Source organism: Parasteatoda tepidariorum, chromosome 9 (genome assembly GCF_043381705.1).
Source record: "Parasteatoda tepidariorum isolate YZ-2023 chromosome 9, CAS_Ptep_4.0, whole genome shotgun sequence".
NCBI classification, from domain to species: Eukaryota; Metazoa; Arthropoda; class Arachnida; order Araneae; family Theridiidae; genus Parasteatoda; species Parasteatoda tepidariorum.
In genome coordinates this window covers 28,222,447-28,245,982 of record NC_092212.1, presented here as the reverse complement: position 1 = coordinate 28,245,982, position 23,536 = coordinate 28,222,447, and the positions used below count along the sequence as shown (strand labels likewise).

General features: G+C 26.9%; 1 protein-coding gene across 2 annotated transcripts in view; it reads right to left on the bottom strand.

Moving 5' to 3' along the window:
* The window catches only part of LOC107451602 (vacuolar protein sorting 39), a 41,556-nt gene that overhangs the window by 1,912 nt on the left and 16,108 nt on the right, over window positions 1-23,536 (bottom strand). For both annotated transcript variants that reach the window (XM_043054184.2, XM_071185592.1), the window contains 14 exons: window positions 22,404-22,527; window positions 22,011-22,128; window positions 20,970-21,099; window positions 19,067-19,209; window positions 17,943-18,083; window positions 16,610-16,751; window positions 13,876-13,962; window positions 11,729-11,802; window positions 8,755-8,853; window positions 7,745-7,862; window positions 6,858-6,986; window positions 5,808-5,910; window positions 3,526-3,571; window positions 2,487-2,639 (listed from right to left, as the gene is read on the bottom strand). In XM_043054184.2, the coding sequence (XP_042910118.1) occupies window positions 2,487-2,639; window positions 3,526-3,571; window positions 5,808-5,910; window positions 6,858-6,986; window positions 7,745-7,862; window positions 8,755-8,853; window positions 11,729-11,802; window positions 13,876-13,962; window positions 16,610-16,751; window positions 17,943-18,083; window positions 19,067-19,209; window positions 20,970-21,099; window positions 22,011-22,128; window positions 22,404-22,527 (1,607 nt within the window). The remainder of the gene's footprint in view (window positions 1-2,486; window positions 2,640-3,525; window positions 3,572-5,807; window positions 5,911-6,857; window positions 6,987-7,744; window positions 7,863-8,754; window positions 8,854-11,728; window positions 11,803-13,875; window positions 13,963-16,609; window positions 16,752-17,942; window positions 18,084-19,066; window positions 19,210-20,969; window positions 21,100-22,010; window positions 22,129-22,403; window positions 22,528-23,536) is intronic.

Here is a 23,536-nt window from a genome sequence, read left to right as displayed (position 1 = left end):
CTGTAATTTCCTAAAATAAATTATTTTTCTAAGTAAACATATATCTTTTTTTTTAAGAAAAAATTTTATGGGTGATAAATTATATTTAAAATATATTCATTGAATAAAAGATGTTTCTGTGTGGTATAGTAATAATTTAAATAATTGTCACATTTACAGCAAAGTTGACATTTTGTCCGGATGAAACCTATTTCTTCCAGGATGCTGGAAAAAAAACTCAGAAGAAACTGGGTAAAATAGAAAGAAAACTGGAAGAGATTGATGAAACTAATTAAAAATCAATACAGTTTTTCACATCTAACCTCTTAAAAGAGAAAAATAAGCAATTTTCCTAATATTTTCATTTTTTTAAGTTTTGTACAGAATTTTAAAAATCTATACACTGGGTGCATAGCGTTTTTAAAAAGTGCTTAAAGGTGTTTATTTTGGATGTTCGTTTTTTAAAAGCCCATTAAGGTGCTTTTTTTCATTGGGTGTTTTTAAAAAGTGCTTAATTTTCCCTTTTCCAAAATGAGATTTTTTCTTTACGCTTCTTAAATGTTGATTTTGGACACGAATTATGCAAAAACAGACATTGTTCCATTCAATGTTTTCACAATTAATTCAACCCCAATCTATTTCGGCGTACCGTCAGTCCGTAGCTAATGAAAACACCGTTCGGTTTACATATTAGATTAAATACTTGCGGGTCCGCCTGTGCATATACTGAGCTGTATTTAGAGGGAAGTATTTTAGCCCTCTCATGTGCAACTGCTGAATTTTACAAGAGATACTCAATTTCAGGCTTCATTATCCGCCTTGTCGAAAAATCTCTTGAATTTTCGCTGATTACAAGGACTCACTAAACATTGTTAATTTTTTTCCCTAATGACAATAAAAAAAAAATTTATTTCTCCATTATTGCAAGCTAATGGCCTTCTCACGATATTCTATTTATAGATCTGTACCATAATCTTTGAACTTGACTTGGGAATCATTCACTAACTACGTATTTTCATGTGGGTCCCCAGAGCAGTCAAGAATCCCAAAGCTTCATTACCTCAAAATTTTCATCTCCCTTTTATTCATTAAATTTACGAAATAATTGAGAATTTTAGGAGTAATATTTTTGCCTGTGGGACCGCCCACCAATTGCATTAAGTTTTAGTGTACTTTACTGTTTTTTTTTTTTTTTTTTTTTTTTTTTTTTTTTTTTTTTTTTTTTTTTTTTTTNTTTTTTTTTTTTTGCTTATTACTTTTTATTAATTATTGCATTACTTTTAAAATTTTCAGTAGTACTTATTAGTTGTTGAAGAAGATAATATAATTTTAATATTTTAAATGCAAAATTCTTATGTTAAGTTTTGAAATAAATTCAGATATGTCATCCAAAAAACTTTAATTCATCTCTTAATGATTTTATTTACAAACAATCGAAATCAAAATTCAATTATCTCAGATTTGTTAAATATTATGAATATAAGGACCACGCATAATTCATGAGTTTGAGCACTTAATCTAGTAGTGTTTGATTATACCCATACTTAACAGTATAAATAGCTTGAAAATTAATACTTTCATTCAAACATGATTGTAATTTTAAACTCTTTGATACTTCTTTTTTAAAGACTATTTTCCACTTTTGAAGAAGCTTGCCAGGTTTTAACAACCTGTTTTGCATGTCAAAGCACAATTTTTGTTAACCCATTTTTTTATATATATATNGTACCATAATCTTTGAACTTGACTTGGGAATCATTCACTAACTACGTATTTTCATGTGGGTCGCCAGAGCAGTCCAGAATCCTAAAGCTTCATTACCTCAAAATGTTCATCTCCCTTTTATTCATTAAATTTACGAATTAATTGAGAATTTTAGGAGTAATATTTTTGCATATGGGACCGCCCACCAATTGCATTAAATTTTTGTGAACTTTTAGTGTACTTTACTTTCTTTTTTTTTTTTGCGTATTACTTTTTATTAATTATTGCGTTATTACTTTTAAAATTTTCAGTACTTATAAGTTGTTGTAGAAGATAACAATATTATTTAGAGGCAAGATTTTAAAAATTATGAAATGAGGGGCTTTTAATATTTTAAATGCAGCAAAAATCTTATGTTTAGTTATGTAAGAAATTCAGATTTGTCATCCAAAAAACTTTAATTCATCTCTTAATGATTTTATTTACAAACAATCGAAATCAAAATTCAATTATCTCAGATTTGTTAAATATTATGAATATAAGGACCACGCATAATTCTTAGTCTCGAAGTCTTGGGTGTTTAGGAAGTTCCCAAAGTCTAGCAAAATCACTGAACATATTGTCTAAATTTATTTTTAATATTTGGCAATTGTCAATATTAATTTCACTGAAGAAATTTTTTTCATCAATAAAAGCTTACAATTAATAAACAGATGAGAAAACAATAAAGATTATACATGAACATAAAACTTTTTTTTATTCAGTTATTAAATTTTTATAATTTTGGGATGGTGTCATATTACCTTGAATGAATCAATCTTATTTGAATACTGTTTTAATATTGATATAGCCCTTTCAATATTTGGTTTTGGTATAGGCACATATCCAACAGCAGGAATATTAATTTTTTGGTTTTCAGCTGATGGCAAATACAATTTTAACAGGACTAGGTAGACCTAAAAATGCAGAGAAAAAAACTTTTAAAAAAATAGTACATTATGTTTGACCATAAATAAACTGTCAGCTATTGATCCTAGCAATAGTTAAAACAATATAAATAATTCAGTAATGGTTACAAGCTTGGAGAGAAACCTACCGTTGCAGCAGAATTAATATTTTGGTTCAAAATTAATGCAATTTTTCAAGAAGTGTAAACAGATTTGACAATCATTTTTTAAAAAATGTTTATTTTGAAGAAGTTTAAACTGCAAGTGGGATGAATCAAAGATCTTCTTCAAAAGCTTTGCTGTACTATGAAATAACCCTTTCAGCAAATAATATGCTATTTTTCTAAATTTTATGAGATTGTAACAGCTTTTTGTGACTGTTAGCATCTATCTTTAGCCAAAAACCTCTCGGCAATTATGAAATAATGCAAATTAAAAAAAGCCACAAATTTGTAAAAATGAAAGATTCTTAACTAATTTTTTTAATATTTGAAAAAAATTTCCATCGCTGCATTGTTTAGGTGGATACTTGTATTAATATTGTATAAAAGGAGGGAAATATTTGAGCAGTAAACAAATATTTTTTAAAACTGATTTTAATTGCTAGTTTATAAAAATGCAATTTGCTCTTCAATTACCTAAAACTTCTTTGAGACAGATATTAAAAAATTATAGATGCAAAATTTTTAGTTAAAATTTCAAGTCAATAGCTAAGCCCAGTAAGCAGTAAATATATCAATATACCATGTTACAATATTGTTGATAATAAATATGTTAAGAGTTATAAGAAATACTTTTTTTGAAAGAAAAAAATCCCTTGATAATTATGTAAAGATTTTCCTTTTAAAACTCAAGGTAATCAAACTATTCAGCAACACAAATAATATATACTTACATCTTGATTTCCAGGCTTGTCTTTATGATAGTGTTTTTCACAATATCTAATGAAATAAAAATCAATTAAAAAAATATTAATTCATGTAATATATGTATTTAAGGAAGCATTGAATAACCTTTTTAAGTTAATAGAATTTATTTTTGTTCTTAAAAATTTTTTTAATTAAAAATGAGTTATAATTTATAAAAATTTCTTAATGTAAAAAGCTTTCCAACACTTTAATTATCAACCTGATAATAATCTTAAGAAAATTTAGCTGTACATAAACTCTAAGATTACAAATTTAGCAAAAATATGCTGACTGCTTTGGCTATAAACGACTAGTAAAAAGACTTAGGTTAATCAAACTAAAAAAAATTTAAAGTAAAGTTTCTAAAGTCTTATCCAAAAACTTATCACTTTACCTTTTCAATTTAAAATTCTCAAAATAAAAATTTCTTCACAGAAATTATTTTTTTAAAAAATCAAAAGGCAAAAGCAATGATTTTTAGAAAGGTATTACCAGTTTTTTTAATTTTCCACTAACTCTGGTAAGCCTACACAAGTTGTCGGCAAATCAAAATTTAGAAAAGTATGTAATAAAAAAGATTCAATATCAGCATAATACAAAGCTTGTCTTTATGATAGTGCTTTGCAACAATATATTGCTTATGATAGTGCTTTGCACAATATTTGCATATGATAGTGCTTTGCACAATATATTGCTTATGATAGTGCTTTGCACAATATTTGCATAGGATAGTGATTTGCACAATATTTGCATATGATAGTGCTTTGCACAATATATTGCTTATGATAGTGCTTTGCACAATATTTGCATAGGATAGTGATTTGCCATGAGGATAGCTACTGTTTAAGTGACGCGTATGAATGTCGAATTGGAGACTGTGAGTTTGATCCTAGAAGCTGGCAAAACAGCTATCATGTATACACAATAAGGTCACATTAAATCTCTAATGGCTGAAAAGCCCTCTTATTAATGTAATGTGGAAGTTAGGAGTACTAGTTAAAGCACTGTCTATGACATTTAACTGGCATAAGAATTGACGTCCCGAAGATGGTCATTAAACGATAGATCATTGAATAGATGCCTTGCTATGATTGGATAGTGTGCATACATATTTGAAATATTTTATTAAAGTTAATCAGAATTGTTAACATGATTTTTGAACTTATTTATAACATTATGCTGTTTTTTAATTATTTTACAACCATAAAAAAGAATGTATGCTTGTGGCGATGTTGTGAATATCTCGCCAATTGTGAGGCTTCACGCCGCATGCGTCTCTCGCCAATTGTTTTGTTTTTGAATGTGTGCTTCTTTCTTTGTTGTTATGAAGTTGTTGTCTATCTCTCGGATCTCGAGATGTCTGAGTTAGCATTTTTGTGATAATGCAAAAAATAAAGGGAAGCGACAGTCCAAAAGTTGTGTGTGAACTTTAAGAAATGAGTTTAAACATATTATTAATTCGAACCAGCGCAAAGATTCTTCAAAGAACAAGAGAATATTATTTCTATTGCATAAGAAATATTATTGTATTTTTGGAAGTACTGTAGATCTATATATAACGCAATTCTATAAACTACAATTTTTTATAAACCACATTAATTTTGTGGATGTAAACAATTAAAATATTAAACAAATTTCTGAAACCATTAACTATCAAAGAACCATTAACTATTCACAAGCAAGAAAACTTATTTAATAAGAGGTTACAATCTCTAAAGCAAATCGATAATGATAATTTCTTTTGTTGTTAACTTCATTGCTCTTTGTAGTTTTTTTTACAATGATTATTCATGACAATAAGAAATCTTGAAGTTCATGTTTCTGTGTTTCAAAGTCATTTACATCTAAAAATTATTTTAAAACATTTAAATATTGATCTGTTCCAGGTATCTATTGTTATGTTCATTAAGTAAGGCAAATGATATGTGAAATGATCAATATAACACAAAATTCAAAATAACATAAAGTCTTGAAATTCAAGGTTTGCATTACAAAAATCTTCTATTGTATAAATGATTAGTGGATTACATTAACTTTTAATACTGTAAAGCCCTAAATATAAGGCAAAACAACAGTCTGATTCCACTGAAATCTGATTCGAATCATCATGAAATGATAATCAGCACCCCCTTCAAACCAGAGATCCAATGCTGTAAATCAAGGGCAAAGGGATTCTTTACATTGAATTGCCAGCTTGTAAAAAAGCAAAAAGAAATAAAAGTAGTAGGGGAGAAATAAAATAATTAAAAAAAGAATATACAAATCTTACCTTTCAGCTTTAGAGTAGTTTTGCAAAATATGTATGTAAATAGTTAAGGCATCATCATGTCTTCCTAATTTACCCAAAATTACAGCACCTTCATCATACAGTCCTTCAAAATTAAACAATTTTTTATTTTGATTGTTTGCAAAATATTACTAAAGTCACAGTAGAATATAAACATGGTAAAACTAGCCTAATAAAAAGCACTAAAAGTACAACCACATATTTGGCACATTGTAACAGAAAGTGATTGGCAAGAATTTTAACATGTACCAATACTATTCTTAGATTAGTTGTTTTAGAACTTTAAAATGAAATAGTATGCGAGATGAAATTTTGTAAGAAATATATATCCTTGCAATAATATGCAACAATATGCAGTGAAAAAAAGATATTAAAAAATAAATTAAAGTACATTGTATAAGGTAACATAAAAATGACTGAAGATTTGAAAAATTAATAGAAAAAAATATATGGTGAACAACGCCATCACAGTCACAGATGTAACATTCCTATCTGACTTCAATTCCTTTGCGTTAAAAGCTGATCACGAGTCACAAATGACCAAAAGCATCACATTAACACCTGAAAGAGAATTTTTTCTGTAGAGGGTGGTTGGAGCACTATTCACAAACGAAAATCATTTTCATGCTTTGGCTTCAATGCATACTTTGTTGGTTGACTTGACAGTTAAAAAAAAAAAAAAAAAATTAACAAACAAAAATATCAGATTATTTTCAATAAAAATAGTTTTCAGGTATGTTTACGACCTTATTTCTGAATTTTTTTCAATTGTTTTTAATACTTAACCATGATTAACACTCTTCAAATTAATTTTTTATGTAACATATAAATATATTTATAGTTAATACACGTATAACAGTTAAATTTTTAAAAAAAGTTTTATTGTGTCCCCAAAGTATGTAGGCCCTCGATATAACAATATATCCCTCTATAACAATATATTTATTTGGTCCCCAAAATATTGTTGTAGAGAGGTTTTACTGTAGTAATTTTATGAAACACATTTTTCAAGTTAAAAAAACAAGTCCTAACCTTTGTTCATCATATAAGTAGCAAACCGTTCAACTGTGCAATGTTCAGATCCTTCTAAGAATAACAGAAGTTTTTTTCTTAAAACTCCCAGTTCTCCTGGTTCTTGGCCAGCAGGAGCAGGAGAATGACCTAAAAAAAAATGCACGCATGTTTCATTAAAATGGTACAATATGGTTAAATGTACTAATCAGTAAAATGTGGGCCTCCCATATTAACTATGTTGAGTGAACATAAAACTCAAAGTAATAGGTCAGATTTTTTACAATTTAATTTGCACAACAATCTGAAAATACAGTACAATACACTTATAAAGGTTGTATTTAATGAGAATCCAGTTTTAATGTAAGAAAATTGAGTAAAGCTATGCTAAATAGCGCGAAAAGAAACACAAATAATGCCGTATGGCAGGCATACTAAGTTTAAAAGGATAAGCATTGAACAAGATAATTAAACAAAAGAAATAAAAGACCGGTATGAGGTGGTAGGGTGAGAACTTCATTAATAGCAAATTGTGAATTTAAAACAATATAGATTTTCAAACATTTGAAAAAGAATAGGATATAAGAAAACTCATTAACTGAATTATTAGAATTATTCTAACATAGGATATGATTCCCAGAAATCTAGATCACTGACTGGTGATAAAAACAGAAGAAAACTGAAAACTGTAGAATTCTAAGTATGTACAGCGAAGGAAGATTATTTTCAGCAGTAGTATTTGGGTTTATGAAATTTAGTTCATATTGATATCATTCTTAAATTGTATTTTGAATCATTGTATTGTATATTTATATCATTTTTAATCAATGTTTATTCATATCATTTTTAAATTGTACCAATTTAATACAAAATTTAAATAACAGCTTAAAGCTAAATAAAAAGTTTACCTTCAGGAAGGGCATTTCGATAATCATTAAGTAGCACTAGAATTTTTTCACAATATTTATTCACCAAAGTGTTGTGGAAAAGATTATTTTCTTCATCCCATTTGCATATAATAAATTCCTACAGAAAATAAAGTGAAAGTACTAAGTAAGCAAGACGTAAATTAAACTCTATTAGTTTTATTTAATTTAAAAATTAAGAGATTAAATAATCACATAAAAACCATTTTTATAATATAAGAATAATTATTTATATTTATTTGGAGACCTTAAGCAGGGTGTGTAGCCAAATTATTCAACAAAAAATAAGCACTCAAAAATATTTTTAACCACTTTAAGAAATATCATAATTAGGCAGGGTTGGAAAGTTTTTGAGAATTGATGATTTTATCTTGTTTTAATTGTCATGTAAAAAAAAATCTTTTGGCATTGTTTTTGACAATTGTCAAAAATCATGAAATTTTGAATCATGTAAAACGAATGGCGTTTTAATACGGTAGACTGACAATACGCCAAAATAGATTAGGGTTAAATTAATTGTGAAAACGTTGAATAATAGAACAATGTGAACTGTGTCTTTTTGCATAATTCGAAGCAAAAATCAACATAGTAAAGGAAAAATCTCATTTTGAAAAAGGGAAAATCAAACACTTTTTAAAAACACCCAATAAAAAAAGCACCTTTAAGGGCTTTTAAAAATCGAAAATAAGCACCTTTAAGCACTTTTTAAAAATGCTATGAACCCTGCTTAATAACAAATAGTCTTTTTTTTTTCTTAGCTGTTGGCTTAATATTATTTGTCTAATATTTTTATTACTGATTTTTTTTTTAAATAATAGAAATCAAAGCCATCATTTTAGGCCAGACAATTGTTTTAAGTAATGATTGAGAAACTGCAAAGCAAATGACACAAAAAACTGCTATTAGAAAAAAATTTAACTTAGCTTCACAAAAATATATATTAAAATACTTGTACTAAACTAAAAGTATAATTATCAATAAAAAAAAATTACTAAGTAAGGAATCACTAAATCTGGTTCTGTTTCACATAAATACTGTAAAACTAATGAGCGTGGAAGGTGTTCAGTTTCAGTCATTTCTTCTGCAAATATCTGAAAATAAAAAAATGCATATTAATTTAAATACATTATTTCATTTTTAAAAAAAGACAAAACTAGTATATTTTGCTTGGTAAATTTACAAGATGTGGCACTGAGTTTGGAGATTTTAACAATTTTATTAAGAGAGATTGGCTGCAATACAGAAAAAACATAAAAGCAGTTAATTTCTAAACTGAAAAAAAAGTCATTATTTTTCAAAAATAACATCTTTTAGATGCAGACTCCATAAACATTCAGCAACAATTCTGTTAATACAGCCCATTACTTATATATTGCAGCATTTCCGGAAATTCATTGAAATTTTTCCTGAATTTTTATAAAATGCCATCACAGCTTCAGAATATCTATAGCTTCATTGTAACTGAAAGAGCTTCAAAAATTTTAACGTGATAGTGGTAACACCATTCTCTCAACTCTGACTAAACCGAAACAAAAACTGATGCTAAATCAACCAGTGCACTGCCACACTTTGTATAACAAGTTGCAAATATATACAGTCAAACCTCGATATCTCGAACTTGAAGGGAGAGGAGAAAAAATTCGAGATACCGAAAATTCGAATTATCGAAAATCGCATGTTATTGATGGTAGAATAAAGTAAAATGCTCTTTACATACCTTATTTACTATTCCATATTTATTCTAATAACACTTTTTACACTTTCATTTAAAAAAAGATTCAATTGTTGCTTGCTTTAGAGATCTGTAAGGAAGTTTGTCTGTAACACTTTCTAAGTGGACTATAGCTTTAAATGTCTCCTCTGACATATTTGGCTGCCTCTCAATAAATCTCCTTACAGTGTACACTGCAGAAAGTGCTTGTTTGTTAGTAACATTGGGTGGTAAATCTTCGATTTCCTCATCCTCTTCTTCTGATAGTTCACAAGAAGCTTTCATTTGAGCGATGAAATCATTGTCATCCCACTGACCACATACTGTTACTGAATCATCTACGTTTACAAAGTCATGAAATTCCATGTCATCAAGTTTCTCGAGTCATGTCAATCTGTCCCAATCATTTTCGGTGTAGTTTTCAGCAGAATTAACGATATTGATTGTTTGACTACTTTCGTGATCTTTAATGAATCCAGCCTTCTTGAAGCCATTCATTATCATAAAGAAAGACACATCATTCCATGCCACTGAAGTCTTCATGTCCATTTTTTTTTAAAAAAAATTTATCATAATGAGAATTGGCTTTCTATTCTTAAATTTTTTTATTTTTTTTTTCAATAGCTTTTATTTTCAGAAGAAAAATCTATACTATTTATGAAGAAAAAAAATTCAAGTTATCGAGGCATTAGAAAAAAAAAATTCGTGAAATCAAGTTTTTTTTTAACATTGAGTGTATAGAAAATTTGAAGTGAATTTTTTTTTCTTCGAGATATCGAAAAATTCGTGAAATGGAGGTTCGAGTTAACGAGGTTCGACTGTACATATATATATATAGATATATATTTATAATTTTTATCTTAGGATAATTATTCTTTATTCAGAAATATGGCATTAAATAATACTAATAGATGTGTCTTGAGGAAGACTATTGGTTTTTTCCCATTTATTGTTTTCCTTTTTGTATTATTTTATTATTTGTGTATATATATGTTATATAATTTAACATTTTTGTTCACCAACACCCAGAAGTGCTCTCGTGAATATTTTCCGATTACTTTACTAAAGACTTTAAAGTACTAAAGTGCAGACTTTCTACCAAATGTTTTATAATTAGTATGGTGTTAATTACAATTTTTTTTAAAGGAAAAAAAAAACAAATTTTAACTTTCTACGCACTATGATAATTTATGCTAATTTTTCAATGCACTTCTGAATGCAAAATTTTAACTTTTTTCTTTGCACTTTGATAATATGTGCTAATTTCTCAATTGATATCACATTTGAAAGCCTTAATCAAAATCCTAAATAAGTTAGCATATTTAAAATATAAAATTCTGTAACACAGCTGGGATATGAAAATTGTTGGTGATATCATTATATTTACTCAATAAAGAATCTTAGAATTAATACACTGCAAAAAAAAGATTAAAATACCCTATAAATATTATGTAATTTGATTAAAAATAAATTCAAGAAAACATTAGATTTATTCAAAAGCATGAGTTAATAAGTCTATTTTAAATAGGAATTTTCAGAAAAGTGTCATATCAACTTAAAAATGTGACCAATAAATGTATAAAAAAAAAATTTTTTTTTCAGAGTTGATAGAGTCAAGATGATAAAAAGTTTTACAAAAAATATATTTACTAATAAAAAAATTTAGTAAAATGGAAAAATGTTTAAAAGATAAAAAAAAAATTTAAAAAATTCTTTTTTAACAGCATAAATATAAAACATATTTAAACTATTAAGTGCAAAAATGAGATGAAAATTTTAAGTAAAAGTGAAAAAATTATATATGAAATGTGACATTTAGGTTTCCTAGAGATTATATATATGTTCTTTTAAAATTAAAATTGTCATGTTATTTCCAAGAATCAACAAATCTGAATGTTTTCACTTCTTAACCCGATCTTTCAGTTAAGTTATTATGCAGATTATATTAAGGTTTTTAAATACATTTCCTGAGACTTAAATCTTCATCTACATTTTTCAATAGTTACTTAATATTCAAAATTTTATTTTTCTGAATGTGAAAACTAAAATTTAATCCGATTTCAAAAAACTTTCATAATTTTATATTTGACTAAGTAACATTTGGTGAATATAATCCACAATAGCAATTTTTTAGTGACTTTGACTAGAGATTTAAACAAAAATGTAGTTTTGTGAAATTAACTTGATAGATAGTAACACGCAATATTATAATAATAAATTATGAAAATGGACGAAAATGCTTTGCTTTCACATACTTTTAAGCCATCTTCCGGATGTTCTTTTAAAACCCATTTAGCAAACTCAAATATCAGCTCCAAATGCTCAGCCCCTACAATAATATAAAGAAACAAGTTAACAAAACGAATAATAATATGTAATAATTTTTTAATAACTGGTAAAGTATTCTTTACTAATGCAGATACATTATATGAGCTTCTCATAATTAATGTTCAGAGTATCAAATATGATATGACTTTGTAATGCGATTGGGTGTTTGGTGTAATAGAACAATTTTTAATCTACTCTGTTAAAGGGGGAATTTACGATTGCCACTCTCCAACTAATATAATAAACAGCAATTAAAAAATTATCTGCCAGTCACCACATGATAACCACTTTTTCTGTCAAAAATGCATCCCATGTGTATTTTTTTTTTTCATAAATATGGAATTATTATGATGATTTTCAAAACATTCTGAAAATTACTTTATTTAACTGTTGTTTCTTTACATTTTTCTTCATTTTAGAAATAAACCTTGTAATGCTTACCATATTTTAAGAAATGCTTCAAGATCTTACATTAATCAAGGTGCATAGCCGAATCTTTCAAAAAAAATAAGCACCTTTCAAGTACTTTTTAAGCACACAAAAAATATTTTAAAGCACTATATACGTTAACAAAATGCAAAATAATTTTCAAAGACTTAACATGATCAAGATAAAATAACTAGTTTTTGACAAAGAACTCTTTTCTTAATTATATTAGCCATTATAAAATGATCAAGGGACTTTTCGGTTTGACTTCAGAGGGTAGAAAGTGAAGCTTGAAACTGACAATATCTGGCAAAATGCAGCAGAGTTGCACGTGAGAGTGCAATAATCTCACAAAACCCAGCTCACTATACGCACATGCGGATTCGCAAGTATTTCATCAAACCTGTAAAATGATTGGCTCTTTCATACGCTATGAGCTGACGGTACGCTGAAATAGATTGTGGTTGAATGAATTGTGAAAACGTTTAATAGAACGATGTGAAAACCACGCTTTTGCATAATACGCATTGAAAATAAACATGGTAAAGAAAAAAATCATTTTCGAAAAGAGAAAATTAAGCAATTTTTAAAAACACCCAATTAAAAGAGCACCTTTAAGAGCTTTTAGAAAACGAAAATTGAAAATAAGCACCTTTAAGCACTTTTTAAAAACGCTATGCACCATGTTAATTTTTTCATTCTCACAATTGGCCACATGTTTTTAAAAAGCGGTCACCGTTAAAAATCTTAACAATTAAACTTTTAATAAATTATTAACTTTTAACATGCCTTATTAATTTCTAATAATTAACTCATATAACTGAACAATAACTGATTTCATTACCTGCCTTAACTGTCCAAGCATTAACTACTGATAGAATAAAGACTGATAGCACAGAAAATATATGAGCCTTTCCTCATCAATGTTGAAAAACCCAAACTTTTTGAGCTTAGTAACATGATTGAGTGTTTGGAGCAATTCTTCATGAAATCAGAAGCAGAAATTGCATTTGAATTTAAAACAACAATTAAAAAGATTTCTGTACCTTAGTAGTTTGGTATAACAATGTAAAATTTTATAGCCATTTGGAGAATCAGCTTGATCTTAAGGTATTCAAATCTAATGATTTCTGATGAATGAATCTTATTCAAATCTAATGATTTTTATGTAGGAAAAAAAATGTCACTGATACTAGAATTACCAATTTTAACACTTTTGAGAAAAACATTTAATGCTTTTTACATTCATTGTGTAAAATAATAATGGTTTTAGGAAAAGTTGGAGAAAGTTTAAAAAAAAATTATTAAACATGATAATAAACATTTAAGAACACAGCAAATATAAAGTGAAACATAAAGTACATCTCTCTATACTGAACCACATGGAAACCTGAATTCCATTGGCTGACAATCAATCAACATGGAGACAGAAAACAAAAATTAATGAAATTCAGTTAAAGCTCTAATTAGATTAAAATTAATTTGATCTAATTTGAAAAACGACAATAATAAAAAAAACACAACCAGACATTAAAATTCTACAAAGAATGCTGCAACTTCTAAAAGAGATTATTCAAACTAACTTAATTTTTAAAAAAATTATTAAAACCATTACTGCAACTATCCACTTTTGATTATAAGAAATTACCTAAATCTTGGAGGTACTGAATAGTTTTTTCATGGCCTCTTAAAGAGGAATCAGGTTTTTTGGCATGCCTCATTAACAATTCAAGAGCTGAAAATGAATAAGATTTATAAGTATTATATATAGAAATTAAAGTATCAAGATTTCAAAATATCACAATCAATAATTTGAGTTGGAGTAAGGAAAAAAAGTTATTTTATTAGTTCAAATCGCCACATATTTTAGTGATTTTTTGCTGCAGTACAGTGGAACTGGTGTAAACACGGTTAATTGCTTTAGGGGTCTACTTAGACAGTTGGTCAACTTATAAGAGAGAGAAAGATTGAGTCATTGTGTTTCTTCTTTCATTTCTAATATGTTCCTAATAAAGATAAACATAATTAAATTTTTTAAAATTACTTTAAAATTTTATGCATCAAACACCCCATGAGATCAAGTAGCAGAATAAATTATAATTTGTTATTTGAATTTAATAAATTAATTAACTTTTTAAAAAAAATTCATATTTTATTAACAAACTGGCGGTTTAGAAAATTGGGAGAATGTTTCTCTCCTATACACTATTCCCCTATCTATTAACATGGAAAAGCCAGTTTTACTAAGCGGAGAAGACTGCACATTAAAATACAACTTTTTAAATGCAGAACCGTCAGTGAGTTAAAGAACATTTATTAAAAATAATTTCTTAAAATGCTAATGTGCTATAACATATATGCAATTAGAAAATTTAACATTGATTCAACATTTAAAAATTTATTTTGTTTAATGTTAACTTAAAAACATATTTGTTAAAAATAATTCTCTCATATGATTAACTCACAATAGAGTTCAGAATAGCTTTTAATACTGTTTTACCTATTCAGTGAAATTCTAATGCATAACACAATAGCTTAGAAAATTTTCTAAAAAGGTTTTTTTTCTTCATGAACTTAAGAAGATTTTAGAATAAAATTCAGATCAACTTATGATTCACATTTTGATCAACTTATGAAGAGTGTAGAATAACACTCCTAAATAAATCAGACTTAATTCAGTGGCTCACAAACAAGATTAACAAGTGGAAAGATTTCTCTTTTATTATGTAGAATAAATTTGGTTCTTGATAATAGAGGTTAACTTGACTGGTGGTCAACTTGACAGATTTCACAGTACCAATAAAATGTTTAACTTGTAAATGAGTTATTTGATTTATGAATTATAACTATGAGGAAAATGCAACTAGAATAACCAATAAATCATCAGCATTGTCACAACATGGATCTTCCATAGAAACTTTCCCCAATCTGCTTCTCTTAGAAATTGATCTCTAGTTCTTCCCTTTCAAGATAACAAAGTTCTCATTCACACGGTCTTTTCATCTGTTTTTTGTGCTTTTTGTTCCCTTATAAAAAGGAGAGAGAAAGAGGGTATTAAAAACCCTCAATACAGTTGGCCCTGACCTTCCTTTCAAAGATTTCCAAGGTCTTTTTTGTAAAGGTTCATGTCTCTGAGGCATAAGTCAAGATTGATTTGATCAATACTTTGTACAGAAAGATCTTTGTACTTTTTATTAAATAGGATTTCAATAATGATCTTCAACTAATGAAGCTGGCTGTTGCAATTATTTTTGAGATTTCAAGACTTACGTCGTTTTGTTTACGTTATTATAAAAAAGTATGTCACAGAACAGGACCATAGATAATTTTTCCATATTGAGAAAGATAATCAGGAGTGCATTAGCAAAATATATATTTTCTTTTTAATAAATAATGAAAAATCCTTTCAAAAATATCTTAACATAGAATTTATGGTTTTCGTCATTAAATAAAAATTTTTGATAATCCCAAACGAAAATCTATTAAACATAGAAAATCATTTAATGGAGCAGGATATTTATGTTATATATTTACAGATGTATAGCATTTAAACAATTAAGCTCTTTGAGAAAATGAACAAAAAGGGTTCCCATTTTCAAAAAAGGTACTAAATTTTTCGAGCATCTGCTATGACTGGACAGTTCCATTCGTAATGCTCCAGTCAGAGCCTTTTGCATTAAATTACATACCCAGACATACTATTATCAGTTCAAACAATTACTTTGAAAACAGCATTTTGCATAAATTTATTACAAACTCCTAATTAAAAGTCTTACTTGCACTTTATAACTTTTTATACACATAAAATTAAAATTCACTATTTATAAATTTAAATTCAGGACTCGTCTAAATTTAAAATTTAACTTATTAAGGAATGTTTTAAAATTGAGTATAAAAGAATTTATTCAAAACCTGTAAGAAATGTGAAACTTTTTTTCTTGATTACTAACATTAAAGTAAAGAGTGGACAATACTAATCAATACTAGTCAACAGCAACAGGAAAGAAAGGTTAGCAAGATCAGAGATCTGAAAACAGCTTATATATTTTCATGTGTTGCATAGATGAATACATGCTTTTTCATAACATTAAATACTGATACGAAATCTTAACACCTTGTTTGTTTCTGTTTTAATAATCAAGCTCAATGGATTTATTTGGATCATCCAAAAATAACTATCTCTCACCTGAAAAGTTCAGCCGAAAGGTCGGTCAAAAAGATTAAGAATCTAATGAACTAAAAGATTAAACAAATAAATATATAAAAACTTTAAAATAGGCTTAAGAAATAACAAACTAAATAAAAATGAAAGCAAAATATGAAAAAATTACATTTTTAAAATCAATCAACCATCATTAAGTCACAAAAAACTTAATATATACCTTTTCTGTGCATTCCTTTCTTATTATAGAGTATCAATAATTCCCGATATTTCTGATGCAATTTCAGAGCGCGTTCAGACTCATCAATGTGACAGTAGTTTTCCTTCATCCTCAATAAGGAGGCTACTAATCCATCGTTAGTCTAAAATAAGACGTTAGTGCACATTAAAAATATATATGCACAGCAAACTTTACATACATGCAACATGCATACATTACATAAACCTCAATCACATGCCAGTCTAATATAGACATATGTTTATGAACAAGTTAAAAGTTCTGTTTTCGTGTAACTAAACTTAATACATCTTTTTTTTATCTGACTAAAATACTGGTCTTTTTATCCACCTCAAAGATAGTTTTTTTTTCTTCTTTTTTTTTAACTTTCAAAGCTTTAAAAAAAACAGATACCCAGACAAGCAGATATTAAATAAAGGAAAGTATTTTTTTCATAGAAACCTCATTGAACAAATCGTTTTAATAAATAAATCTCCACATTGGCAGAAATAGTAGTAAAATTTAAAAAATTTATAATCTTACAGTCTGAATCATCAAATGATTAATCAATGACACAAAATTAATTTAGATATTTCTTATTTTAATAACAAGTTATTCAAAATAGAATACTGGTCAAAAATAGAATCTAAAAACAAATCTGAATTGCAAAGCTCATGAAGAAAATAAAGCACAGTTTTTCAATATTATTATTGTTTGCCTTGAACAATTTTCTGAAGGTTTTTTTTCAGAAATTTTTATTTATTTACTTATTTTAAAAAATGCACAATTTTTTGCAAAATTTAGTACTTCTGTACAGTTTGGCATTTCTAAGTACTTCTGTAACTAGTTGCATTTAAAAACAATTGTTTTTCATTTTAATTGAAGTAAGATTACTTCTTTTTATTCTTAGTTTTTTAAAGAATTTTACAGGACTTCCAAAAAGTTTTTTTTTTACAAAATATTCCTTTTTTTTGGAAATTTAGTATTATTTAGTACTTCCATAGGAATATTATTATTTAGTACTTCTATATCAATTTTCATTTAAAATAAAAAAACAATTTAATTTTTTATCTTGACCAAAGGTGCTGTTATCCATCAATATACCCTTCAAAAATAAAGGATTCATTGAAAAACTTCACTTGTGGTTTACAAGAAAAATTTCATTTTTAAAGAATATTAATAACAATTTTCAGAATTTTAATTTATTCCAATGGCTTGCAAAAAAAATTACCTAAATATGCTCTTTTTTGTTTAAAAAAAATAGACTAACTCCTTAATAAAAAACCAAACTAAAAAGAAATTGTAGTTTAGAACAAAACAAATTACATAACTTTACCTGTAAGTAACATTTGAGTAAAGTCGTGTCAATGATTTGTAAGAGCTGTTTTTTAGAACGAAACTTCGTTTTCCCTGGTTCCATTATTGCAGTCATAGATGGCACAGAACTATTACTATCTGAGAGAAGTCTACTTCGAATCTAAAGAGAAAAGAAAAACGCCAGGCATTATTAATAGTTATTATGTGTAATATCAAAAACATGACGATCAATGATCAGTAAATGAAGACTAATATTATTACTCTTTTAATTTTTATGAGAATAGTTAATTTTCATAAAAGTAGTATTCTCTTTCTTCTATAAAAGATGTATCATTTTTTTCACAAAACTCAAGATCAAATCCAATTATAAAATTTTAGTCCTGTTTGAAAAAGGTATATCCTAATGATATATAGATCAAAAGATCATTACAACGCTTTGCTTTATGTAGAATTTTGTGTTATACAAATCATTCCGAGTATCAATAAGCTTTACTGCTAAGCATGGCACAAAATCTTTGAAACATGAAACAGTTCAATACTTATACTTTAAATACAAATATATTTTCAAACACAAAAATATACACTAAAGTAAATAATATTTATGGAAATAATTAAAATGCCCAAGTGAATTACAAAAAAAATCCAACTAATTTATTGATTTTGGTTTGATTTAGAGATTGTTAAGTTAATCCAATTTCGGGAAAATAGTAGTTTATAGAATTATGTCATATAGACATTTTACTATACTTTTATATTTAGTTCAGAATTTGCTTGCATAGTAGATAAAAAGCATTTTGTTTTTTCAACTGCCTAGCAGATAAAAAAAATTTGAATGGTAAAATAATGAATTTGTGTGACAAGATGAAATGTAACTTAGTTATTGTTCTATATGTCAAAATCTGAACAAAAGGGCATTCAGACCAAAGAAATTAAGTTCTCTTATATAAAATTTATTTATAATAAATAGTATGAGCTATAAAAGTAAACTATTCCATACTAAATAAAATCACTCTTTACTTTATTTAAAAATAGCTTTACAACACATTAAATAGCAGGTATTACAGAAAGCATACAAAATTTTTGCACTTTAAACATAAAATTAAAATAACCAAAAGGACATTTAAAAAAATATGACAGAATTACTTCAACAAGATAATTAGTCAATGCAACCAGTCCATCTTCTAACTCAGTTCCTTGCAAATTAGGCAATCTATCAGGATATTCCAAGCTACTACGAAATTCTTCAGGCAGTAAATTCGGAAATAACCCAATCACATGCGAGGGATCTAGTTAATATAAATTTTTTTTAAAAATTACTACTTTACAATCATTCACTAGCTACCACACATCTATTCAAAACATTAATCAATTTTTCCACAAATTTTTAATACACTTTGAACACTTTGTTAATACTGATAACATCAACCTAGTAATAACAATAAAAATAACTCAAAATTAGATAAATTTATCACTTTAAGCCACACATACTGAATTTGAAAATAAAATTTAATAAAAATTATAAAACCTATACACAATTTTTAAAAAAAATCATCAATCGTTGATTGTATACAATTTTACTTAAGAAGCTCATTTATAAATTGTTCATAATTATAACCATCACTTAAAGTCAGAGAGCGGTATCCATGTTTCAACAATTTCATTGCTTTCATCTCTCGCATCAGTTCCATCATCTATCTTTTTTCTTAAAACAGTGGTATTGTCCTCAACATTTCAGCACTTCCATTGCTTTCATCTGACTTGTTAGTTCCATCATCTACCTTTTTCTCATAACAGTGATATTGTACTCCACATTTCAACATTCTTTTCTGACTAGTCAGTTATATCAACCATCTTTTTTCCCATAACAGTGTTATTGTACTGCATCTCTCAACACTTTCATCTTTTCCATCTGACCCATCAGTGCCATCATCCATCTTATTTTAAATAACAGTGGCATTGTACTTGACATGTCAACACTTTTATCTGACCCATCAGTTCCATCATCTTTTTTCAGATGACAATCTGACAAATTTCTGATTCTGTTAATGTGGAAGCTAAGTGAATATTCAAATAAAAATGCAGGGAAAGGAAAGAACAGCTTTCTTCTGAATACACAGGGAATATTTTTTTTTGTTGACAGTTCAGATGATTTTCAAAAAACTAAATAAGAATACAGATAACATTAAATTATGTAATCACCACAGAAAGCGATAATTTTAGCATGCAAATAGAGAAAATCGGGACCAAAGGATTTGATAACGATAAGCATTTGATAGCATAATCACATTAGGTGAAGACTACTGTAAATTTATAACCTTACATTTATTTATACCTTTACCAACTACAATCGATAGCTTAAAATTTCAATACAAAATGTTAAAATATATATATATATGTATTTCCATAAAAAAAAGGTAAACCATCTGCATAAGAGATTCTTGTTCCAAAAATGAAATGATTACTTGTTACATCATTGAATAAATTTGCAGTTGATTTTGCTAGCAATTCATCATAACAAATAAAATTTATAAAACACATAACTCAGTTAAATAATTTTGAAAATGAAATCATTTCTTTTAACATTAAATCATTTCTTTCAGCATTAAATATACTTATAGTTTGCTTTGTTTGTTATTAATTATTAACAAATGAAATTAATAATTCACATAATTCAATTAAATATTTATAAAAATTATAACTTTTAACTCACATAAATTCAGTTAAATATTTCAGTAAATGAAATCATTAATTTTTAACATTATTAAATAAATTTGTAGCTTGTTTGAACTATAATTCATCATTAACAAATAAAATTAATAAATCACCTAATTCAGTTAAATAAGTCCAAAAAGGAAATCATTCCTCCTTCATCTTCATCCTTCATCCTTTTAACTTTTAACAATGTTAATTAAATTTGCAGTTTTGTTTCTCTCTTAATTCATCATTAACAAATAACATCAACAATTCACATAAATAAGTTAAATATTATTAAAAATTAACTTTAAATCAAAGTCCTAAAATAAAGTAAAAATGAAATTTAGTGAACCTGTTTCCAACTTGATGAATTGCTCCATAGCATCTTTGAAATTTTGTTTGCAGAATAGATAAAATGCATTTAAGTTATTGATTCGCTGAACAATCTGTTTCTTTTCAATCTCAGAGTCAGGCGTCATCTCCTAAATATATACAAAATAAATAAAAACTTTTTAGGATACACTGCGAATGTTTCATAGAAAATCTTATGAAAGAATAAAATCGATCCCTCATTCCCATATGTATTGTCTTGTTCAATGGTCCCACCAAAAATTATATTCTTATAAGGTTAATAATACCCCATTTAGATCACTTCTGAAACTAACATATTCTCAAATCTATCAATCAGAAATTCTACAGAAATTTTTAAAAAAATAAGAAATTATTTTGTTTTGAGAAGAAAAAGAGTAACTTCTGATGATAATGATGACAAAGAAAGTGAGAATTCGCTTAAGTTAGAGGAAAACTCTTCAAACAGAACATTTGAAATTTATGCATCAGTTGATGAAAATGTTGAAGCTCGTGGTTTTGTCTGTTCAAGATATAGTGGCAAAAGCTGAAGAAGTGCAAAGTTATACTGATGAACACAGAGAAAATAAATTACAACCGGTGACATTATTTGTAGAAAAGGCTTTGAAACAATAAGGAAATATTTTTATTCACATGATCTGTGCATAAATGTTGAAAATTTACTGTTAATTATGTTATTTTTTATTTCCAGAGAAAATAAATCACAACCAGTGCCATAATTTGAGGAAAACCTCAAAACTTTTGAAACAATGAGCCTTTTTTATAACCTTTTTTTACAACCTTTTTTATATTATTCAGTATTTTCTAATTCACTGCCATAAACTCTGTAGATTAAAAAAAAATTTAAGTAAAACAAACTTAACTTTAAAAAATATCTATAATTCCTTATTTCAGTTTAAACATCTTTGTGAAAAGACATTTTGTGAAGGGTCCGTTAACGGACCCAAATTTCTTCTAAACAGACCCCTGACATCTTTTTATTTTTACTTAACTTGTACGCTCATAATGTATTATTAACACTCACAGCCATGCGGAGAGCCAAATCAAACTGTTTTTGAGACAAGAGTTGTGTAATTTGTTCAGGAAAGTTCACGGCATGTAAAAGCCACACATCAGAGTTAGAGGCAGCAAACACCCATCCCCTGTAATTCGTAAGAAACAATTGTGTTCAGAAAATTATAGTACTTGCACTACAATTGTTATTAATCAGTATAGAATTCAATTAATAAATTTGATTTAATTATTAGCATTAAAATATTCTGTGAAAAATTTAAATACAAATTTCAAAAAATTAAAAGACGTTAATAATTTAAATATTATTATTTGAATAAAGTGAAATTAATAATTTAAAAGAGTTCTTAAATTATAAATTAACATACTAAAATACAATCACATATAATTTTAAAAAAAGAATTACTGCTTGCTAGTGACGATCATTTTAGCCTTTGGTAAATCAATACTTTGAACGTGAATGCGAGGCTCAATGGGTCGAACCTCAACAGCAGATGGCAGCACAGCTATTAAATAAGGCTCATCATAAACTATAAGATAAAAAAAAAACTTTAATAATATGAAAATCTACAAACACGTATTTTATTCAAGAGATAAAAGTTATCAAGACATTCATTTTGAATTTAAATTACTATTATAACAATTTTAATCTTTATATTTTAATTTTTTTCCCATTTTGTAAAACTTATTTTTTTAAGGTTATTTTAGAACTGACAAAAACTGTTTACAGTCTGTAAGCCTCACACATCTTTGCTCATTCCTCTTAATTTATTCTTCACATCAGATACTTTTAGCAATGTTCTACACTTTTCATAATGAGTTGATTTTTTTTAAACTTTTTATAGGCTCTTGCACAGTTTAATTAACAAATTTTTGAAATTATTTTTACAATAGTTTTAAGGAATGAAAAATTTAATACAATTTAAAAATTGAGAGCTATTTTAGAGACAAGTTTAAGCAAGTAGTGTTATTGACGTATGCGTGCAACATTTTGCGTCTTCAGCTAGTTCTAATTTTTTACAACACTTACACAAAACACACTACACAAAATTCCTGCAATTTAATTATATTAGATAAATCTACCAGCCTCAGAAATTCAAAAAGCTTGTGAATTTTTGTAATCACGGTAAAGCAAAACAACAATATAGATGAAATTTTAAAAAAATAAACACATTCTTAAAATTAAATTTATTTATAAATTTTTACTAATTAGCAAAATGAAAAATAAGTTTATTGTTATTATTTTAAAACAGACTGAGTGATTAATTTTGCATTTTTTTAAAAACCTTTGATAAATTTTCTGAAACTTTTTCTGTTTTGCTTTCCTAGTCAAAATATCCTCCAATGTTTATTTTAACGAAGAAAAACAGAACTAGGTCTAGTTTTTGGTTATGTGACTGAATATAGTCTCACAAGTCTCATTGCTGTAGAGAATAGTCAATACTGCCAACTTTAACTTGGCAGGGCATTGATGGCATTATTTTTTTTTCTGCAACTAATTTTACACCATTTCATAAGAGTTTAAACAATCAATATTTA